A 19498-nucleotide genomic window follows, 5' to 3' on the forward strand; every position below is an offset into this window, starting at 1 on the left:
CAATACAATATTGAGCACAAACGGGCAATCGCCAGCTGCTGACTTGATATGACTATATGCTTGTCCACATTTTGAGAAGGGACCACATCAGATCAAATTACTTTGGTGCCTATTATAGCATCATGTGCTGACGGGGCCCAGTTGGCTGAAGATGTGAGAATCTTTCAAGCTATATTTTAACAGTGTTTTTGACCACTATATCCGGTCAGTTGTTCCAGCGTTTAGCAATAAATCAAAGTGACTGTTCATTTCCTTTGACAGTTAACAGTACTAATGAATTCAGTATAATCTCACCATCCATCAGAAAAATTTCTAAAATGCAAGCTTGAAGCTGATGATTCACACAGTAGAGAAGGGGAAATAAAGCAGTTCTCATTGTTTTCTACAAAACTAGCATTGTAAAAAAAATTTGAAAAACTAGCATTGTTTGCAAAATCCAGAAACTGAGCAGTTGGTGGACTACTAATAAAGTAGGTTGCTCCTTGGTCATTTAGCAAAAAGCTGCTTGTTGCACCACTGTCAATGGCTGAGGAGCATATGATTTCAAGTAGCTTTTGCTGTACAGAACGAATCTACATACATAAATCAGTGAATCGTTATGTAAGAAAAGAAAAAGAAATTCAAATTTTCCACACCAGAAAACATCTGACACTGAACCTGGCACAAATCAGATATTAATACTGAATAAATGTTTACTGAATAAATTATTGAATAGCCCTTTGAAAACATCAATTGTCTATTAAATTGAGAGAGAAAAATCAAACCAGCCAAACATACACAGGTTACGTTAGGAACTCCAAAAAATTATGGAGTAACTGGCTCAAGATTCATAAATTCACAATGACCAAAAAAAAAAAAAAAAAGATTTTAAGCCAATGTTTAAAAACGTTGAAATAAGTAAGCATGCATTTGACATCCCTCTTAAATTAAGTCACCACACTGGCGCTCAGTGTAACGCTAACCAGCAATAACAAAAAATTAAAAGAACAGGTGACAGATCTAACTTTGCAATCTGTTCAAAACAGTAACAAGGTGTACTAGGCACGCACTTGAAACCTGCTATTTAAGCTCTGTGTCTACACAATAAAAGAATATCCCAATATGCCAAAGAAGCTGAATCAAAAGCCTTAATAAACACAAGAACATTTAATAGTAATAATGAACAATTCATTAAAATGTATTATCTGTTCAGAAGTGCAAAAGGATCTCTAATAGGAGACTGGGCTCCACAAATATAAACCCAACCTATACTGATTAGTCCGAATAAGCATTTTCCAAAATGAACAACCCATAACGAATAACGTAACAAGTATAAAGCCTGGGACGACCCCAGTGATCGCAAACATCAGAACGTGAGCGCTTAAGCTGGCTAGTTAGCCGCTTTTACCTAGAGCTTCAAATTTACTGAGCCTTCTTCTCAAGAGACCTCTGAAAGAAATTTAAGGCCAAGTATAGTATTTCATGACGATTGCAAATAAAGGCACTCAGTCCCTGGAGCCCGCGATCCCTCTTTATGTCACTAGAGACTGGACTCCTGAAAAGGCTGGGGGAAAGCCACCCTTTCATCTTGCTCAGGACCGCAGCACCTTAGGGACCCCTCTAGGGAAGTACAGGAGCGGAGAAGTGAGTCATGCTCCAAAACTAAGCGTCGTTCACCCTACACTGAGGAAGGCGCACCTTTCACCCTAGACAGGATGCAGTGACAGATGTGGCACCTGTGCGGGAAGGGGGCGCGAAGACATCCTCAGAGTCAGTGCCAACAGGCAGCTGTCGGCTGCTCCGCGGGCTCCAACGCCCCACGCCCGCCGCTCATTCCCGGGCTGGGGAAAACTTTCCGCCAGCTCCCCTCGGGCGCGCACCCACCTCCCGGGACCCCCGGGCTCCCGCCCCGTCCGAGAGGCCCCGCCCAGGGCCCGCCCCCCGCGCCCTCGGCACGGCCCCGTGCCCCCAGCCCGAGCAGACCCCTGCGTGCCCTCGGGGCGCGCCCCCGCGCCCAGCCCGGCCGGCAGAGGGCGGGGTCGCTCACCCGTCCGCAGCTCGTGCTTGACAGTGAGGAGCTGCTCTCCCCCAGCGCCGCCGTCCCTGCTGGTCCCTGTGGCGCCGCCACCGCTGCTGCCGCCCTCCTCCTCCATCTTCTCCCTTTCCCGATCCCGAGGGGTCCTCCGAGGGGACCCGGGAGACAGCAGACGCCCGGGTCCTCACAGCTCCCGCTGCAGCCCCAGGAGCCGGGGTGCGGCGGCTCCAGAACTCGGACGCCGAGACGAGTAGCTTTCCCGCTCTGGCCGCACGGCTAGCTCCTCCGCCTCCTCCCCCTTCGGCGGGCACCGCTAGTACCGCGCAACCAAACCGCCCCCTGCTCCGCCGCCTCCTCCGTCAAGCTGGTCCGCCCACAGCCAGCAAGGTAGCCACAGCCATTCGAGCCGCCATCGCTTATTGGGCACAGGGCGCGCGCATCTGTCAGCGCCGGCTTCCATTGGACAGTCCTCTCTGACGCGTCACGAACCGCCCCGCCCCTCTCCTCGAATTGTTGTTGCTTGGCGGAGTGGCAGGAGAGGGAGGAGCGCAACCGCTCCGATTGGTGAGACTGGCGTTCTGCCCCGCCCATCTCCGCTGGTGCGCACGCGCAGTCAGAACGTTCCCTTCCCTGACATTCCCAGAACGGTCACACCCCTCATTCCCCAGCTTCGATCTGTTAGTAAACAGTGTCTAGTAGTCAGGAGGCGCTCGGGGTCTGTGATTGGCTATTGCCGAAAGAGGCGGGGAGGACTGATTGGAACGTTTGGTCCGCCAGTCACCGTGGACAGAGGAGGAGCTTAAAAGAAAGCGCTTCTCACGCACGTGTTTGCAGACGTACCTGATGGTCCCTGGCAGCGATCCATAGGTGTGTGACCAGCGGGACGACAGCGTGTCTTAAAAAGGTGTTACTCGCCCTAGTGAGTCCTAAACAAAGTTAAGTGGAATTCGTGCTTAAGTACAAGTAAGTCTCCATGAGTACTTTTGCAAAGGATAAACATTTCCATTTTGTACAAGACGCATCCTAGGCACCAAAAGGCTACAGAGATTAATAAAATAGAATACAATCCCTGCCCCTAAGCAACTTTCAATAGAACACGAGAAACAGACGATCTGTGAAATACATAGGAAACTGTAAAGCAGAATTCGAAATAATACAGTCGTACAAACTGTTAAGAGAACTGTACAGATGGCAATAATTATTCTCAGTAGAGGAGCTGGGGAAGGCTTTTAGGGCAAGGAGGCATTTGAGATAACCAGCTTAAAAGGATGGGTGAGATAGAGATACCAGTAGCAGATACAGAGATAGTAACTGTGAGCTAGGCCTGGAAGTGGAGAAGGCAAGGGTAGGTTAAGTGATTGATAAGGCTGGATGGAAGTATGATGTAAGAGACACAGCTAAAAAGGTAAGATTCCATAAGATAATGAAGAACCTGAGGGCTTCCCTGGTGGCGCAGTGGTTGAGAGTCCACCTGCTGATGCAGGAGACACGGGTTCGTGCCCCGGTCCGAGAGGATCCCACATGCCACGGAGCAGCTGGGCCCGTGAGCCATGGCCACTGAGGCTGTGCGTCCAGAACCTGTGCTCCGCAACGGGAGAGGCCACAACAGTGAGAGGCCTGCGTACCGCAAAAAAAAAAAAAAAAAAAAAAGAACCTGACCACAATGCTAAGCAGGGCAGATTTTATTTAGTACAGGATGGGGAGCCTCAAAGAGTAGCTACGATATCAAAGCTGTTCTCTTGGAAGTTAGCTTCGGTTATAGTGAGAAGACGGACTGAAGGGAAGAGGGGAAAGATGGCACAGCAAGAATACTTTTGCAAGGATAGAACTTATGGGAGTTTCCCATGAGAATGGGAAAAGGAGGGGATTAAAGATGGACACTTGGATGTAATTCACATAGAAGTGAACTTTTAAACCAATCAGGGATTAGATCAGGAGGTCAGCAAACTGTTTTTCAAAGAGCCAAATAGTAAATAGTTACTTTAGGCTTTGCAGGCCATGTGGTCTCTTTCACAGCTATTCACCTCTGCTATTGCAGTGTGAAAGCAGCCCTAAACAATAAGAAAACTAACCGATATGGCTGTGTTCCAATAAAACTTTATTTATGGACGTTGTAATTAAATTTAACACAAGTTTCACGTGATGATATATTCTTTTAATTCTTTTCAAACATTAAAAAATATAAAAACTATTCTTAGCTCTTGGGCCATTAAAAAAACAGGCAGGAAATCAGATTTGGCCTGCAGGCCATAGTTTGCAGACTCCTGGGTTAGACTGCCATAGAAAAGAAAGCAGAGAAGCCTCAGCAGCTGCTTCAGGCTGCTTCAGCTCCCTGGGCTTACCTGCCTGGAATATTCATCCCACTAAACCATGACTGCCTACTTGTCTTTCTCCTCCACAAGTAGTGTGCTGTTTGGAGCCAGGAAATGACTGTGTGCAATGTTCATTTGTTCACTCAACAACTTTTATGCCAGTTATGAACCAAGTACTATGATGGGTACTAGAGACACAGGGGGAGCAAAACAGATGCAATCCTTGCTCTTCTAGAGCATACAGTCTTGAAATGGAAATCAGTATTAAATAATCACATAAAGGAATGTAAACTTTCCATTGTGATCATGCTGTAAAGGAAAATAATAGGGTGCTGCAATAGAATATATCAGGGAGGCCTAATTTAGGTTGGAGGAGCTTGAAGGCCTTTATAAGGAAGTCTTACTGAAGGTAATTCTTTAAAGATGAGTAGATTTTAACCAGGATGTGGCAGAGACTGGCCTGATGCTCACCAATCTCATTTCCTCTTCCTGGACACACAGGAAAAGTACATTTCTTTTTTTCCTTTGCAGTTAGGCCAGGGTCATGTGACTGTGATCTGGCCAACGGGGTGTGGGCACATGCAGTGTGTGCCATTTCCAGGCCTGGCCGCATGCATATCACTCACGCCCTCTTCTCTTTCCACAGCACCTACAAAGGCCACATGTTGAATGTGGGCATGCCACAATTTTAGATGCACCCTGAAACCCTGCATCTCCACTTGAAGAAGAGCCACCCTGACCTCCTTCAGACTGAGATGTGAGCAATAAATAAATCTTTTTAGGCATAAGCTACAGACATGTTGGGGTTGTTTGCTACCAAAGCAGAATCCAGTCTACCCTGACAATTTCACAAGTGAATTGCTGGGGCGAGAAAATTCTAGGAAGATGCAAAGTCCTGAGACAGGCAAAGAGTCTATTGTATGTTAGGGACTGAGAGAGAGCAAATGGGGCCATAACACAGTAAGCAAGAGATGAGGTGAGGGAGGCAGACAGAGACCCAATCGTGCAGTTTGTGGTAAGCCTATTAGTAACTCGGGAGTTTTTCCTGTGTGAAGTCAGAAGCAATGGAAGGAATTGAGATGGGAGAATGATAGAATTGGGGTAGTATTTTCAAAAGGTACTGTGGTTAGTGTTTAGAGACTGGGCTGGAGGGAGCAAGAAGGGATACAGGGAGACCAGTGAGGAGGTTATCACAGCAGTTTGGGCAAAAGATGATAGCAGGCATTGTAGATATGGAAAAGAAAAGGATGGTGTCTAGATATATATTTTGGACTTCATGAAGGATTGACGTCATGGGCGAGGATAAAAGGGGTGTCTGGAACAACACCAAAGTTTCTAGCAGGTGCAAATGTGTGGATGAAAGAGGAAGGTGGTACTGTGTAACGAGGGGCTGAATTAAAGGAAGAGCACACAGAGAGAATATCCAGAGTTTAATTTTAAGACGTTCAATGCCAATATTAAGTAGCTATGTGGTTATATGAGTCTGGAACTCTGCAGAGAGGTCTAGGGTAGAGATATAAATTTAGGAAGCACTGGCACATAGACAGTATTTGAGGCCAGAGTTATGAATAAGATTACCGGGGGGAGAATGCACAGAAGGAAGAGAAGAGGAGGCCAGGACTGCACTCTAGGAATTTCAACATTGAGCTGCTGGAATGAGAAGGGGGAACTGGAAGCGCAGGAGGAAAACCCAGAGAGTTTTGTTTCTTGGAAGCCAAAGTGTTTCAAGAAGGAGGGAGTGGTCAGCTGGGTTACATGCCCTGAGAGGTCACATGAGATGAAATCTGGGGAAGTTCCCATACATTTGCCAACTTGGGTGCCACTGGTGACAATTTCCTAGGCAATTTTGGTAGAGCAAATGAGAGGTGAAGGAGTAGAAACAGTGTGCATGAACATGTTTTTCAAGGAGTTAGCCTCTGAATGAAAATAAAGAAATGCCCTAGCTGAAGGGATCCAGGGAGGTGGGTTTTTTTTCTACTTTTTACTTTCAGATAATTTTTAAGTTGCAGATAAGTTGCAAAACCAGTACAGAGTTTCCACACACCCTCCACCCAGCTTTTCCTGAGGTTAATATGTTACATACCAAGTTCAATCATCAAAACTGAGAAATTAACATTGGTACAATATTCTTAAATAAACGACAGACTCTACGGATTTCGCCACTTGTTTCATAAAAATGGTCTCTGTATTTTTAAATGGTTGAAAAAGAATGAAAAGAAGAAGAGTATACCGTGACACATGAAGGTTATGTGAGATTCCAATTTCTATGTGCCAGAATCCAATCCATTTTCCTACATTACATTTAGTGGTCATAGCTCTTCAGTCTTCTCCAATCTGTAGCAGTTCCTTAGTCTTTCCTTGCCTTTCATGACCTTAACTCTTTTGAAAAGTACTGGTCAAGTATTTTTGTAGAATACCCTTTGATTTGGGTTCGTCTGATGTTTTGTTTATGATTAAATTGAGGTTACACATTTTGGGGCAAGAGTACCATAGAGGTCACATGCTCTGTCAATTCATTGTATCGGGGTACAAGAAGTTTATATGCTTATATATACTTGTGATGTCAACCTTGAACACTTGGTTAAGGTGGTGTTTGCCAGGTTTCTCTAAAATTATTTTCCCACTGTAATTAATAAATATTGGGAGGGTGTGTGAGATACTTGTAGACTGTGCATATATTCCGTTTCTCTTTAAACTTCCACCCACTGGTTTTAGCATCATTTGGTGGATCTTGCCTACAACAGCTATGACTGTGGTATTCTAATGGTAATTTTCTATTCAGTTGTTTTTTAAGATGAGAAGTACTGGAACTTGTTTGGATGGTGATGGGATGGTGATGGGGGAGAGGTTGGAGAACCAATGAAGACAATCTCTGAAAACGTGGGCGGGGCTGGGAGCCTGAGCTCTCTGTGAGGTTTGCCTTTGATGGGAAGAGGCCCCAAGTCCTTCATTGTGGCAGGAGAGTGGGAAGAGGGGCTGGTGGCAAGCATGGACTGGCTTGTAGACTTGAGGGTATGTTGGTTATCTCATCTCAGTATCCCTGGCATCTAACATTGGCTCTAGCCCAGAATGGGCTTTCAGTAAATATTTGTTGAATGAATGAAAAGTGAATGAGAGAAAGTAGGAAACCTACACTTAAAGAGTAGGTATAAAAAGACCAGCTAATTGTGGGTATATCTCAGTAAAGCAGGAATAGGCCCTATGAGCTGACCCCACTTGTAGATAGTTAAAAACCACACAGTTGTGCACACATGTAACAAAGAGCTTATTTCAGAGATTCAAGCTCTGTGCTGAGGGACAAAGGAGCTGGGATGAGATGGATTTGGGATCTGAGGATCGTAGAAACAGTTTGGAACAGTCACTGTGGAAAATAAATATTGTGTATTGTGAGCTACCTTGGATGATTGCTGACTAGCACTGGGGGCTCAGGTAGAGTCTGAAAGCCTGAATCAGGATAGTTAAACGTCTTTTCTCTAACAATTTACACTCCCCCTCAGGTTTGGAGGTTAGCAGTTGGGCAACAACCTGGTTGAAATCAGTGACCCTGGGGCCCAAGCAGGGTGAGAGGGCAGTGAAGCCAGAAATAAACTGCTAGCCTGGGGGAACAGGGTGGAGTCCAGGAGCTGGAGCTCACATAGATGAAGTAGAACAGCACTTCTCAACCTTGGCTGCACATTAGAATCACCTGGGATACATAAAAAATAAATATTTCCATCTCTGAAAAGTATGAATTAATTGGTCTGAGGCAGGGCCTCGACTTCAGGGTTTTGGGTTTTTTTTATAACTCCCCAGGTGATTATAATGTAGAACCACTTTTGCAGTGTGCAACTCTAATGTACAACCATTAGAGTAGAGGATGGTAAGAGCAAGTTGGAGTTTTGAAACACTGGCAACTTTTCAGAGGTGATGATGCTGGATAGGGTAGGAAGGAAAATTATAAATCAGTGGCTGAAAATGCCAAATCAAATGGGTGGGCGGGGCTTAACTGATTAGGCAGCAACACTAGAGGATGGCTTGGAGTCAAAGGAGGAACCGTGCTGAAGAGGAGCGAGATGGTGGACAGGGCTCTGTAGGTAGCTGCTGGAATTGAGGAACACATCCCTGCTCCCTCCTGCACTCAGAGATGGACAAGTAGGGAGGGTGGGCCTGTCCATGACAGGGCTGGGAAGGGGAAGGTATCCAGGAGAAAGTCAGGTTTCTGCTAAGGCTGGGAAGAGTAATAGAGGAAAAAGCTTGAAAATAGGTTTGTTCCCCTTAGGAATGGCCTTTCACCAGGCTTGCTGGTACCTGGTGCCAGAATGGGGCTCCCTGCTCACCCCATTATCTTGTGGGCCTGTGTCCATGGCACCATGCTACGTGGTCTTCTTATCCTTAGCGTGGGGGTCTGGAGCAAAGTGGCAGGCGGAGGGCCTTGCTCGGTGTGAGCCCTCAGGACTTAATGATCCCATTATTCATACACTGTGACCTGGAATCTCCTCACCTTTGGATTTGTAAGAATTGGGAAACTTCAGAGGCTCACCACCTCACAATCCCCTTTAATGGGCTCTATCAAAACACTCAGATGTATACTCAGAGAAGAAAGAACTTCTTTCAAAAAGTCAAAAATGACATTACCAACATCTTGATTCTGTTTTTGACCCTGTCAGAACCTTCATGTGTGGTATAGATCCAGGAAATTTAAGGGACTCTATGTAGCTGCAGAGACCAACAGAGTCACGGAGTGTGAAGTTCATACTCTCAGAAGGCAGCCATCCATGGCTGAAGTGGATGTACTGCCACTGTTCTCAAGAAGGATGTTGGGAATTCACACACTCACACCTTGAGTTCACAATTGGGAAGGAAATTCTGTGAGGGGGGAGCAGCATTTAGACAGTTTTCTCACTCTACTTTCTGGTATCCCATATTGAACCTACAGAGCTTAGAAATCCTCCAAATGTGGCAGATATGAAGCACTTGACTGAATCTGAGGATCCGGTCTGAGATCTGGCTATGTGGACCTGTGCTGACCAGTGCACAGCTGGGGGAGACTGTAGAGGCATGCACATCACAAATATATCCAGGTAAAGATAGCAAAGACATTTTTACTCCCTTCCTTCTCACTCATACACCCCCAAATCTTCCGGAAGCAACAAAAAGCAAAACAAAGCAAAAACACAGAAAATGCCCCATTTTTAATGAAACAAGGAAACTCTCAAAACCTCAAACCACAAACCGTGAAGTATGCCTGTCAAATACTGTAAAAATATGTGCTGAAATTCGTGAAATGCTGAGAGCCAACATACACTGCCTCCAGGCTTGAGCAGGAAACGCATTTTCTTAGATGTTGGTGTCATACTCCCAAGGGACCAAATCATTGATCCTTGGATTGGAGTGGGGTTTCCCAAAGGCAAGGGGGATCTTATATTACTGGGGGAACAGGAGATAAATTTAGGTGGTACACGGACAGTCATTTAATTATATCAACTAGCATAATGAAAAAGTGATTCATTTAGAGCTTGCTTTCATTTGTAATTACATCAAGGAGAAAGTCTTGGTTTGGTACCAATAGCCTTTAACTTATTTCTAATTTGTACTAAACTCTCTTTCTAACCAGAAAAATATAGACCTCAGACAACTGTATCTAGCTAGAACTTACTATCTTTGTTGTGTTTTCATTGTATTTATTTTAATAGCTATTTCCTATTTATGGCAAGTGATACTGGCTTTTCATTTATAATAGTGATATGCCTCCATTTTAAATAAGTAAAAATTGGGAATTGATTCAAAGAAGAATGTTGGTTATACCAGAGAGGACATGCAGATGAGGCAAAAATTGAGAAGTGGTACCCAAATGACTGAAATTTAGATTTGAATAATACGATCCAAGGACCCCAGAGAAGAAACACGTAGTGTCCTTACAACAAAAAACAAACAGGATGATAGCAGGAAGGTCAGCATTAAGGAGAAAGCAGGCTGATGTTTATTTATTTCTATTGTATGTGACCTGGCCTCCAAACCAGTCTCCTGGAGACGAGAGGGTGAAGGGGATGGAGAGAAAATGGCTAGATTATTGCCCAGAGAGCCTAGACTGAGAGGGCCCTGCTGAGGCCCTCAGGAAGCTCTTCAGCACCCAAACCTGAGTATCTAAGAGACATTGTTTATGGAGAGGAAATTAACAGATTTGGAATCACACTAAAGTAAAGCCACCAAGTGCCTCTGTGCCCTTCCTCCACCCCTTCCCATGCTATTCTTTAGCAAGTAATTCTCCATCTCATTGGAGAAAGTACAAAAAATTTTTTTAGAAATGTCAAAGAGGAGGTTCAGGGGTACAAATAAGGAATTACCTAGCAACAAAAGAGGATAAAACTGAGCGGCAGAACTCAAGAAGGGAAAGAGTGGAAAGCCATTTTAGAATCAACCAAAAATAAAACGAACGCAAGTAAAAACACAATGCAACAATACAAAAAAGGACAAAGAAACGTTTTAAATTATTTAAAAATTTTATAGTTACAGAAAATAAACAATGGAGATCCAATATATGAATAATTGGCATTCCTGAAGAAGTGTCCAGGATAAATGGAGCAAGAGAAGAAACTTAACTGAAAAGAAGACTTGAGTCAGCAGGTAGAAAGCACACACTGTGTCAAGGGAAAATCACTACCAAGTGATCAGTGATAAAACATACCAGATAGGGGCTTCCCTGGTGGCGCAGTGGTTGAGAATCTGCCTGCTAATGCAGGGGACACGGGTTCGAGCCCTGGTCTGGGAGGATCCCGCATGCCGCGGAGCAACTGGGCCCGTGAGCCACAACTACTGAGCCTGCGCGCCTGGACCTGTGCTCCGCAACAAGAGAGGCCGCGACAGTGAGAGGCCCGCGCACGGCGATGAAGAGTGGCCCCCGCTTGCCACAACTAGAGAAAGCCCTCGCACAGAAACGAAGACCCAGCACAGCCAAAAATAAATTAATTAATTAATAAACTCCTACCCCCAACACCTAAAAAAAAAAAAAAAAAAAAAACATACCAGATAGAAAAGATGCTCAACATCACTAATCATTAGGGAAATGCAAATCAAAATCACAATGAGGTATAACCTTACACCGGTCAGAATGGCCATCATCAAAAAATCTAGAAACGATAAATGCTGGAGAGGGTGTGGAGAAAAGGGAACCCTCTTGCACTGTTGGTGGAAATATAAATTGATACAGCCACTGTGGAGAACAATATGGAGATTCCTTAAAAAACTAAAAATAGAACTACCATATGACCCAGCAATCCCACTACTGGGCATATACCCTGAGAAAACCATAATTCAAAAAGAGTCATGTACCACAGTGTTCACTGCAGCACTATTTACAATAGCCAAGACATGGAAGCAACCTAAGTGTCCACCGACAGATAAATGGATAAAGAAGATGTGGCACATATATACAATGGAATATTACTCAGCCGTAAAAAGGAACTAAATTGAGTTAATTGTAATGAGGTGGATGGACCTAGAGTCTGTCATACAGAGTGAAGTAAGTCAGAAAGAGAAAAACAAATACCGTATGCGAATGCATATATATGGAATCTAAAAAACGGTACTGATGAACCTAGTGGCAGGGCAGGAATAAAGACACAGACTTAGAGAACGGACTTCAGGACATGGGGTGTGGGGGGGAAGGGGAAGCTGGGATGAAGTAAGAGAATAGCACTGACATAGACACACTACCAAATGTAAAATGGATGGCTAGTGGGAAGCTGCTGCATAGCACAGGGAGATCAGCTCGGTGCTTTGTGACCACCTAGAGGGGTGGGATAGGGAGGGTGGGAGGGAGGCTCAAGAGGGAGGGGATACGGGGATATAGGTATACATATAGCTGATTCACTTTGTTGTACAGCAGAAACTAACACAACATTGTAAAGCAATTATACTCCAATAAAGATGTGAAAAAAAAAACCATACCAGGTAAAAAATCAAAAGCAACACCTAATATTAAATGACAATGAAGCAAGTCTACAGAAGTCAAGAGCATAAAATTACGACTCATGAATTTTATTTTCTGCCAAGTTGTCCTTTAAGTATAAAGGCTATTGGCAGTCATTCTTGAGCATAAAAAAACTAAGGGTTTGCATATTCTTGAGAAAAGTTCTTTGTACTTAAATTCAGTCCACCAAAAAATGAATCAAAACAAATCAAGAGAAGAATTGAGGATTGAGAAAAACTGCTGAAGATGAGTTTTGAAAGGTTTTAAATGCAGAGTTAAGAGTAAACAGCTGTGGGATTGACAGTTAAAGAGCAAAATGTAAACACTGCAAACTCTTAACACTGTAAAAATAATTATATACCTAAGAAAAATTGGGATAGGGGAAAAGGCAGTGGGAGAACTTGTAAGCATATAAATTTACTCATCTGTAATGACACAGAAATAATCACTCTGAAAAATGGAATGCATGAACTGCAGCTGTTTAAGCAAGCATGATTCCAACTTCTTGATGATTTTTATATTCATTTTTCTTAACGGATACTCCAAGAATGTTTGTGGTACAGAAACATTTAGCCGAAGTTCAGCAATTCCTTCAATTTCATTTCAGTTTCTTTTTCTATAAAATTAATATAATCACTTTACTTAAAACTAATTGGCAGAATAAAATCCCAGTGTTGTCTGTTGATCTTTCTTTCGGCTCCGTTTCTGAGCGCAAGGACTCATTGAGATAATATATTCCAAATGTCGATGGCTGTTTCTAGGAACTGAGATTTGGGGCGTGTTTTTTAAAAACTTCCTCTTTGTACTTTTGTGTTATTTTTATCATAAAAATACCATGTATAAAAATAATAGTCACTTTCTGAGTAGTGTGGTAGAACAGTAAAATGGCCCCCATGACCTTTGTCCTCAGGTGTGACTCCTATGATTATGGTATGTTACATAGCAAAAAAGGATTTCACAGATGCAATTAAGGTTACTAATTAGTTGACTAACATTGGGAGATGATCAGGGTGGGCCTAACCTAATCACATGAGCACTTTAAATGCTGAGAGTATTCTCTAGCTAGTAGCAGAAATCACAAGATTCAAAGCATGACAAGGCTTCAATGCAAATAGGTATACTGATGCTGGCTTATGAGATGGTGGGGGGCCACGCAAAAAGGCCCTGAGTGCAGCCTCTAGGAGCTGATAGCAACCCCTTGACAACAACCAACAAGAAAACCAGACCCTCAGCCCTAGAACTGCAAGGACCCGAATTCTGCCAATGGCCTGAATGAACTAAGAAGTAGATTCTTTGCCAGAGCCCCCAGATAGAAGCCCAGCCTGGCTTGCACCTTGATTTCGGCCTTGTGAGACCCTAAGCAGGGAACCCATTTGATCTGGCAAGTTCTGACCTACAGAACCGTGGGATAATAACTGCTGCTGAAGTTTGTGGTCATTTGTTACACAGTAATAAAAAACCAGTACAAGTAGTCAACATTTTTCTCCATGCCAGACATACAGAATCAGAGTCCTCATCACAGACATCAGCATCCCCACACCATCCTCACCCTTCTTCTGTATTTGCAGAGCTCCGGGTATCTCCAGAAGCCCCAAATGATCTGTGAGAAAAGGGACCACTTTGTATAATGACTGGAAGACTCCAGTTTGGGATTAGATGTTTGTGGAGGCGTTGAATCAGATTATGCCTTTTGCACCAGTTGACTTTTTAAACAACAATCAAAACATTGGTTTTAAATGGATAAATAGACAAGTTGGGGACAGGAAGCTGGAGGTGAAGGGGAGGAGGTTATGAATGGGCAGTGTAGGAAGGCAACCTGGTGGGAGGCCCAGTAGACAAGAGCAGTGAAAATACCTCTGTCACACCTCATCTTTTTCTCCCAGTTCCATTCCTCGGGAACAATAATTTTAGCTTTTTAGATATTTCTTCTGGGGTTATCTATCTGTAAATAATATGCTTCTATCACTATTGATTGATTTGTTTTATACATTATTTTTTCCTTACATGATAAATAAGGATTTAGGTCATTTCACCAGTACCCCGACCCCTTCTCTTTATATAATTACAAAACTTCTTTGTTTTTCTATAGGTTACCTGTGTTGCACTGATACACCTTTATTTCTTATTCCATCAGCTAAGGGTAGTATCTCTCTTTTTCTTTTTAATTTTTATTGGAATATAGTTGATTTACAATGTCGTGTTAGGTTCAGATGTACAACAAAGTGAATCAGTTATACATATATCCACTCTTTTTTAGATTCTTTTCCCATATAGGCCATTACAGAGTATTGAGTAGAGTTCCCTGTGCTACACAGTAGGTCCTTATTAGTTATCTATTTTATATATAGTAGTGTGTTTATGTCATAAGGGCAGTACCTGTTGACTGTTCACTTTCTAAGATGAAGGTAGCAGCAGGCCTACACTTCTCTTCCATATCTGCCTCCCAACTTCTGACATTTACAATTTTAAGGATAAGAACATTTACATTCTACTCTTAATCATAATTAACTCTCCCACAGACTGATCCTAAAAACTGAAAATCACTTAAATAGCATTTACATTGTTGTGGCTGTAAATATTGTTCTCTGAAGAAGCAAAATGTTTATGAAGATTGCTCTTCCTTTTATGGTACAGTTTTTTCCCTTGGAGTTTCTATTTGCCTCTCTTTTATCTTGCTACATTTTTCTTTATCATGGCTCATTTCCCCCCATTTTCTTCATCCAATCAGGGATTCTGTTGAGTTTTTAAGCCCTCCCCTCTGAGGCCCAACATCCTCCCGTGGCATAGCAGATGTGATGGGATTTTCCTTCATGGGTTTCCTATGTCAATTCCAGGCTTTCCAAGATCCGCATCTCCCCACTTCTTAGATGATACCTTTCTTTTCCTGCAGTGCATTTTCGTGTACCTTCCTAAGAAATGGTGTGTGAGAGGTCATTTTCTGGGCCCTGTTTGTCCCAAAAGATATTCTACATGCACACTTGGATGATAGTTTGGCTGAGGACAACACTATAGGTTGAAAATCATTTTCTTACAGATTACTGAAGGCATCACACTATTGCCTTCTTTTTTTTTTTTCCTCACCACATGGCTTGCAGGATCTTAGTTCCCCGACCAGGGATCGGATTGGGGCCCTTAGCAGTGAAAGCTCAGAGTCCTAACCACTGGACAACCAGGGAATTCCCCACACTGTTGCCCTCTAGCATTCAGTGCTGCCGATGAGAAGTCTGTTTCATTTTCGTTATTATTTTCGTTCCTCTGTAGATGACTTTCTTTTTAATTGCAAGTTTTAAAAATTGATCTCTTTATCTTTGGTATTTAAAATCAGATTATGTGACTAGGTGGGTCTTTTTTCCAAACTCTGTAGTTACCCCTCAGTGGACTCTTACTGTCTAGAGCTGTGTGACCTTCAGTGCTGGAAAACTGTTGTGGTATTTCTTTTATTTATTTATTTGGCTGTGCCAGGTCTTAGTTGCGGCACGTGGGATCTTTAGTTGCGGCACGTGGGATCTTTAGTTGCGGCATGTGGGATCTTTTTAGTTGGTGGCATGCGAACCCTTAGTTGTGGCATGTGGGATCTAGTTCCTGGCCAGGGATCAAACCCAGGGCCCCCTGCATTGGGAGCACAAACACCCAGCCACTGGACCACGGGGGAAGTCCCTCATGGCATTTCTTTGATACTGTCCTCTCCCTTGATCTTCTTTGCTCTCTCTCTATATAGCTACTATTAATTGGATGTTAGAACTTCTCTTTATTTTCTACATCTTATTTCTTACCTAGGGTCTAGTTTCAGAGAGAGTACTGTCATTTTATCTGCCAAGCTTTCCATTGATTCTTTTATAACTTTAACTGTCATATTTTTAATTTAGGAGGGTTCATCTTGTGTGTCCTTTGTCAGAGCATCCTGTTCTTCTTTTACGGATGAAATCGCTTCATGAGTCTTTCTGAGTATATTAATTAGAGCTTTTTCATTTAGTTTGCTTTTGCTTTGGGTTCTCTTCCTCAAAATAACTATTTCCTCCAGGGTGGGGTTTTTTTTTTCCCCCTGTTTATTTTAGTCTCTCTTGAAGTCTCTCTTGAAGTGCCCAGAGACTCCTCATTGCCCATCTTTAGTTAAAAGTGAAGCCCAAAAAGGTAATTAGGAGTTCTGTGTGCTTGGGCTTATTGACTGGTAGGAAGGCTTCAAGTGCCTCGGAGTCCTGAAAAGTAGATTGTGCTGACTTCCCCACTCTGTAGATATTCCCTTTTTTTTTTTTTTTTTTTCTTAAAGAGTGCAGTCTGGGAGTTCCCTGGCAGTCCAGTGGTTAGGACTCCGCACTTTCAATGCCGAGGGCCTGGGTTCAATCCCCGGTCGGATCCCGCAAGCCACGTGTCGTGGCCAAATAAAAAAATAAATAAAGAATGGAGTCTGACAGTACCTTTCCTGGGTGATAGAGGCCTTGCTTTAGAGATAGGGGTGAGATGGGAAGGACTAAGTGTTTCCATATGCAGACTTTCAATTAATTCCCCTGTTTTCAGCCCTGTGTCTCACATCCTCTGCCACATGTGGTGGTGTCCCATCCTGAGCTTCTCTGGGATTCAGCTGGGAAGATCAGCCTCCTCCCACCTACATCCCTCTGTGTGCACTCCAGAGAGTGGGGCCCCAAACCTCCTGTCATTCTATGGTTTGTTGCACCCCACTGGGGAAACCACCCATCTAGACCGTGACTTTTTCTTCCCTGATGTCACAGAGCCAATGAATGCCAGAGCCTGAACTCAAACCCACTCTCGAATTCCAAAGCCAAGGTCCCTGCGCTCACCACAGCATCCTAGCAACTGCATGGTTAAGGTCTGATGGAAAAGGATGAGAAACTTGGGCCTATTTTTCAACAGATGTGATAGATTTGTTCGCTTTTAAGTGCTTATAGTGCCTTAGGATCATATTCTTTCCTTCCAAAGTTTCCCACTCAAATAGTTAATGTAGGCTAGAGCGACAAAGTGAAGCAGCCAGGGGGAGACCAGAGCGGGGAACCCACACCTCGTTTGAAGTGGCAGTCACTCCTCAGCTGTGGCCAGTTGCTGCCACACAGGAATGCTGGCCAACCTTAGCCTCATCTTCTGATTTTTCAAGAAACATCAAAATTCAGATTATTAAGTAATAGGTATCATTGGGTAATGATGTAAAATGTCGGCAAATAATTCAAGTTCAGCTGTGGCTGTAGACTAGCTGTGGTGACAGTTTGCTGCCTCTAGACATTGCACTTGGGAGAGAAAACCTGAAACGAGATTGTGGGGGAACAGAAAGTGAAAGCCGTGGCAGGACCCCTGGCCAATCACAGAAGTCCGGTTAAGATAAACCCAGGCAGTGTGTCTTCTCTGAGCCCCAGACGCTCTGGGAGGTGGGTCTGGTGATCATTTCATACTCCTCTTAACATTCACAACCCCACTGCCTGTCTTAGATCCTAAGCCAGCTAGTCTCTCCCCTTTTCTTCTCTCAAGTCATTTATTTGCTCAAAGAAATCTTCCTCCTTTTGGATGACAGAGCCCATAGCGCAGCAGAAGAATTCATGAATACTAAATACAGGTATTGACGAGGGTTAGGAGGGAGGCGGAGATCAGAAACCCCGAGGACTGGTGACAAGGGGCAGTTTTTAGCCAGAGGCCTGCCTGGAGCCTGGGAAGTGGACCAGAAACCATTTAACATCATCGAGCCAGAGTTTCTGCCTCTATAAAACTGAGATGATAAAAATAGCTGTTTGTACTTCATAGTATTGTTCCGAGAATCCAATGAGATAATGTGCCGGGGGTGGCATTGTGATTGCAAATAAACCATCGCCTCTATTGGAGAAATTAAGGGTGCATTTGAATTGTAAAAGGTGGGGCAGGACATAAACCTTAGAAATACCCCAAGGTTACTCTGTGATGAAATTGCCGGTCATTTCAGGGTTGATGTCATTCCGTCTGATGCAATGGACTGCAGTTTATTTCATTTCATTAAACCTATGTAAATAACAAGACACCTAAAATAACAAGGAACAGTAGGAAAGGAGGTGAGCCTGTCATCGAAAGTCCTTGGAATGTGCTGACTCCTGTAGTCACATGACGACTTGGGTAGGGCAATTCCGGAAGACCACGGATCCTCCTTAGTTTTCAGGATCTCCACTTATATGCTGGTCAGAAAATGCCCTTTAGGCCTTACAGTCTTTTGGGAAACTGATAGAGAACTGTGGTGTCGAGGCCACACCAAGTTCTAATTCAACTCAGCTGTCAGAAGAGCAGGAACCTCTAAATTTCCTTTGGTTGGGAGATTATGACCTCCTCCCAGGCAATGTCTGCTTTTTCATTCAGTTTCATCATTATTGTGTACATTTCATATTGAATGGCACAAGGATTGCTGTACAAATATGTTCACAGGAGCAATTTTTATATGAGCAAAGCATTTGAAAATGACATATTTGCTTATCAATTAAATAAATCATATTTTTATGATGTAGGATTATGCAGCCATTAAAAGGGTATTTGCACAGTGGTTCGCACGGGGGAATGGTAACAGCACAGATGTAGTTGTGCTGGACTGGACCAAGGCAGAAGGGTCACGTCCCCTTCTGCGCAGTACAAGCCAGCTGAAACCACACGGAAGCATGACTTTAAATAATGCAGCACAGCTGTGCAGGGCTGGTGAACATCTGCAACCTGCAGACAGGTGAGGTCTGCAGCTGTCCGAGGTGGGGCTGTTCATAGCAGGCAGACACATCTGGCAACCTCTGAGGGGAAATGGATGCCGCAGACACTGCCTAATCCTCGCACACTCATACTTGGGAAAACCCCAGAAACCATCAGTGCGTATTTTCTGAGAAGGCTGCATATGCGGACGCTGCCCTCATTAGTGATTATCATCCCGAGTGAGAAGAACCAGGTCACCTGGACATGGAATGAAAGATCTAGGAGGAACTCAGCTATATGTGTCAGTGGAAGCAGAGCTCTGTTAACTTGCTTAAGCTGTTATTTAATGCAAAAGAAAGTTGCAGTTGAGTCATTGCTTTTATTCTTGACCCTGGGACTTGTAATGGGGCGGGAGGAGGGTCTTACCTCAAATCCAAGTTAATGAACTGGATAATCTCAACAGAGGACTGTTTTCAGGGGGGATCAAGAACCTTCTGGAGTGAATATCCCAGGAGAAGAAGCAGTCCAGTCAGGCACAAAGAGATTTCCCTGATAAGAATGTCATGGTCATCCAAGAAGCAAGGC

General features: G+C 43.7%; 1 protein-coding gene across 2 annotated transcripts in view; it reads right to left on the reverse strand.

Moving 5' to 3' along the window:
- Positions 1-2317, reverse strand: part of RPS6KA5 (ribosomal protein S6 kinase A5) — a 189266-nt gene extending 186949 nt beyond the window's left edge. Inside the window, exon 1 of one of the 2 annotated variants that reach the window (XM_082617202.1) lies at positions 2027-2317. Coding sequence is in view for 1 of the 2 variants with exons in the window: in XM_082617201.1 (XP_082473327.1) it covers positions 2027-2132 (106 nt within the window). In the remaining variant the exon portion in view is untranslated. The remainder of the gene's footprint in view (positions 1-2026) is intronic. The other variant, XM_082617201.1, reaches the window with a different exon arrangement.
- Positions 2318-19498: the final 17181 nt, after the last annotated feature.

Source organism: Mesoplodon mirus (assembly GCF_964341445.2).
Source record: "Mesoplodon mirus genome assembly, chromosome: 4".
NCBI classification, from domain to species: domain Eukaryota; kingdom Metazoa; phylum Chordata; class Mammalia; order Artiodactyla; family Ziphiidae; genus Mesoplodon; species Mesoplodon mirus.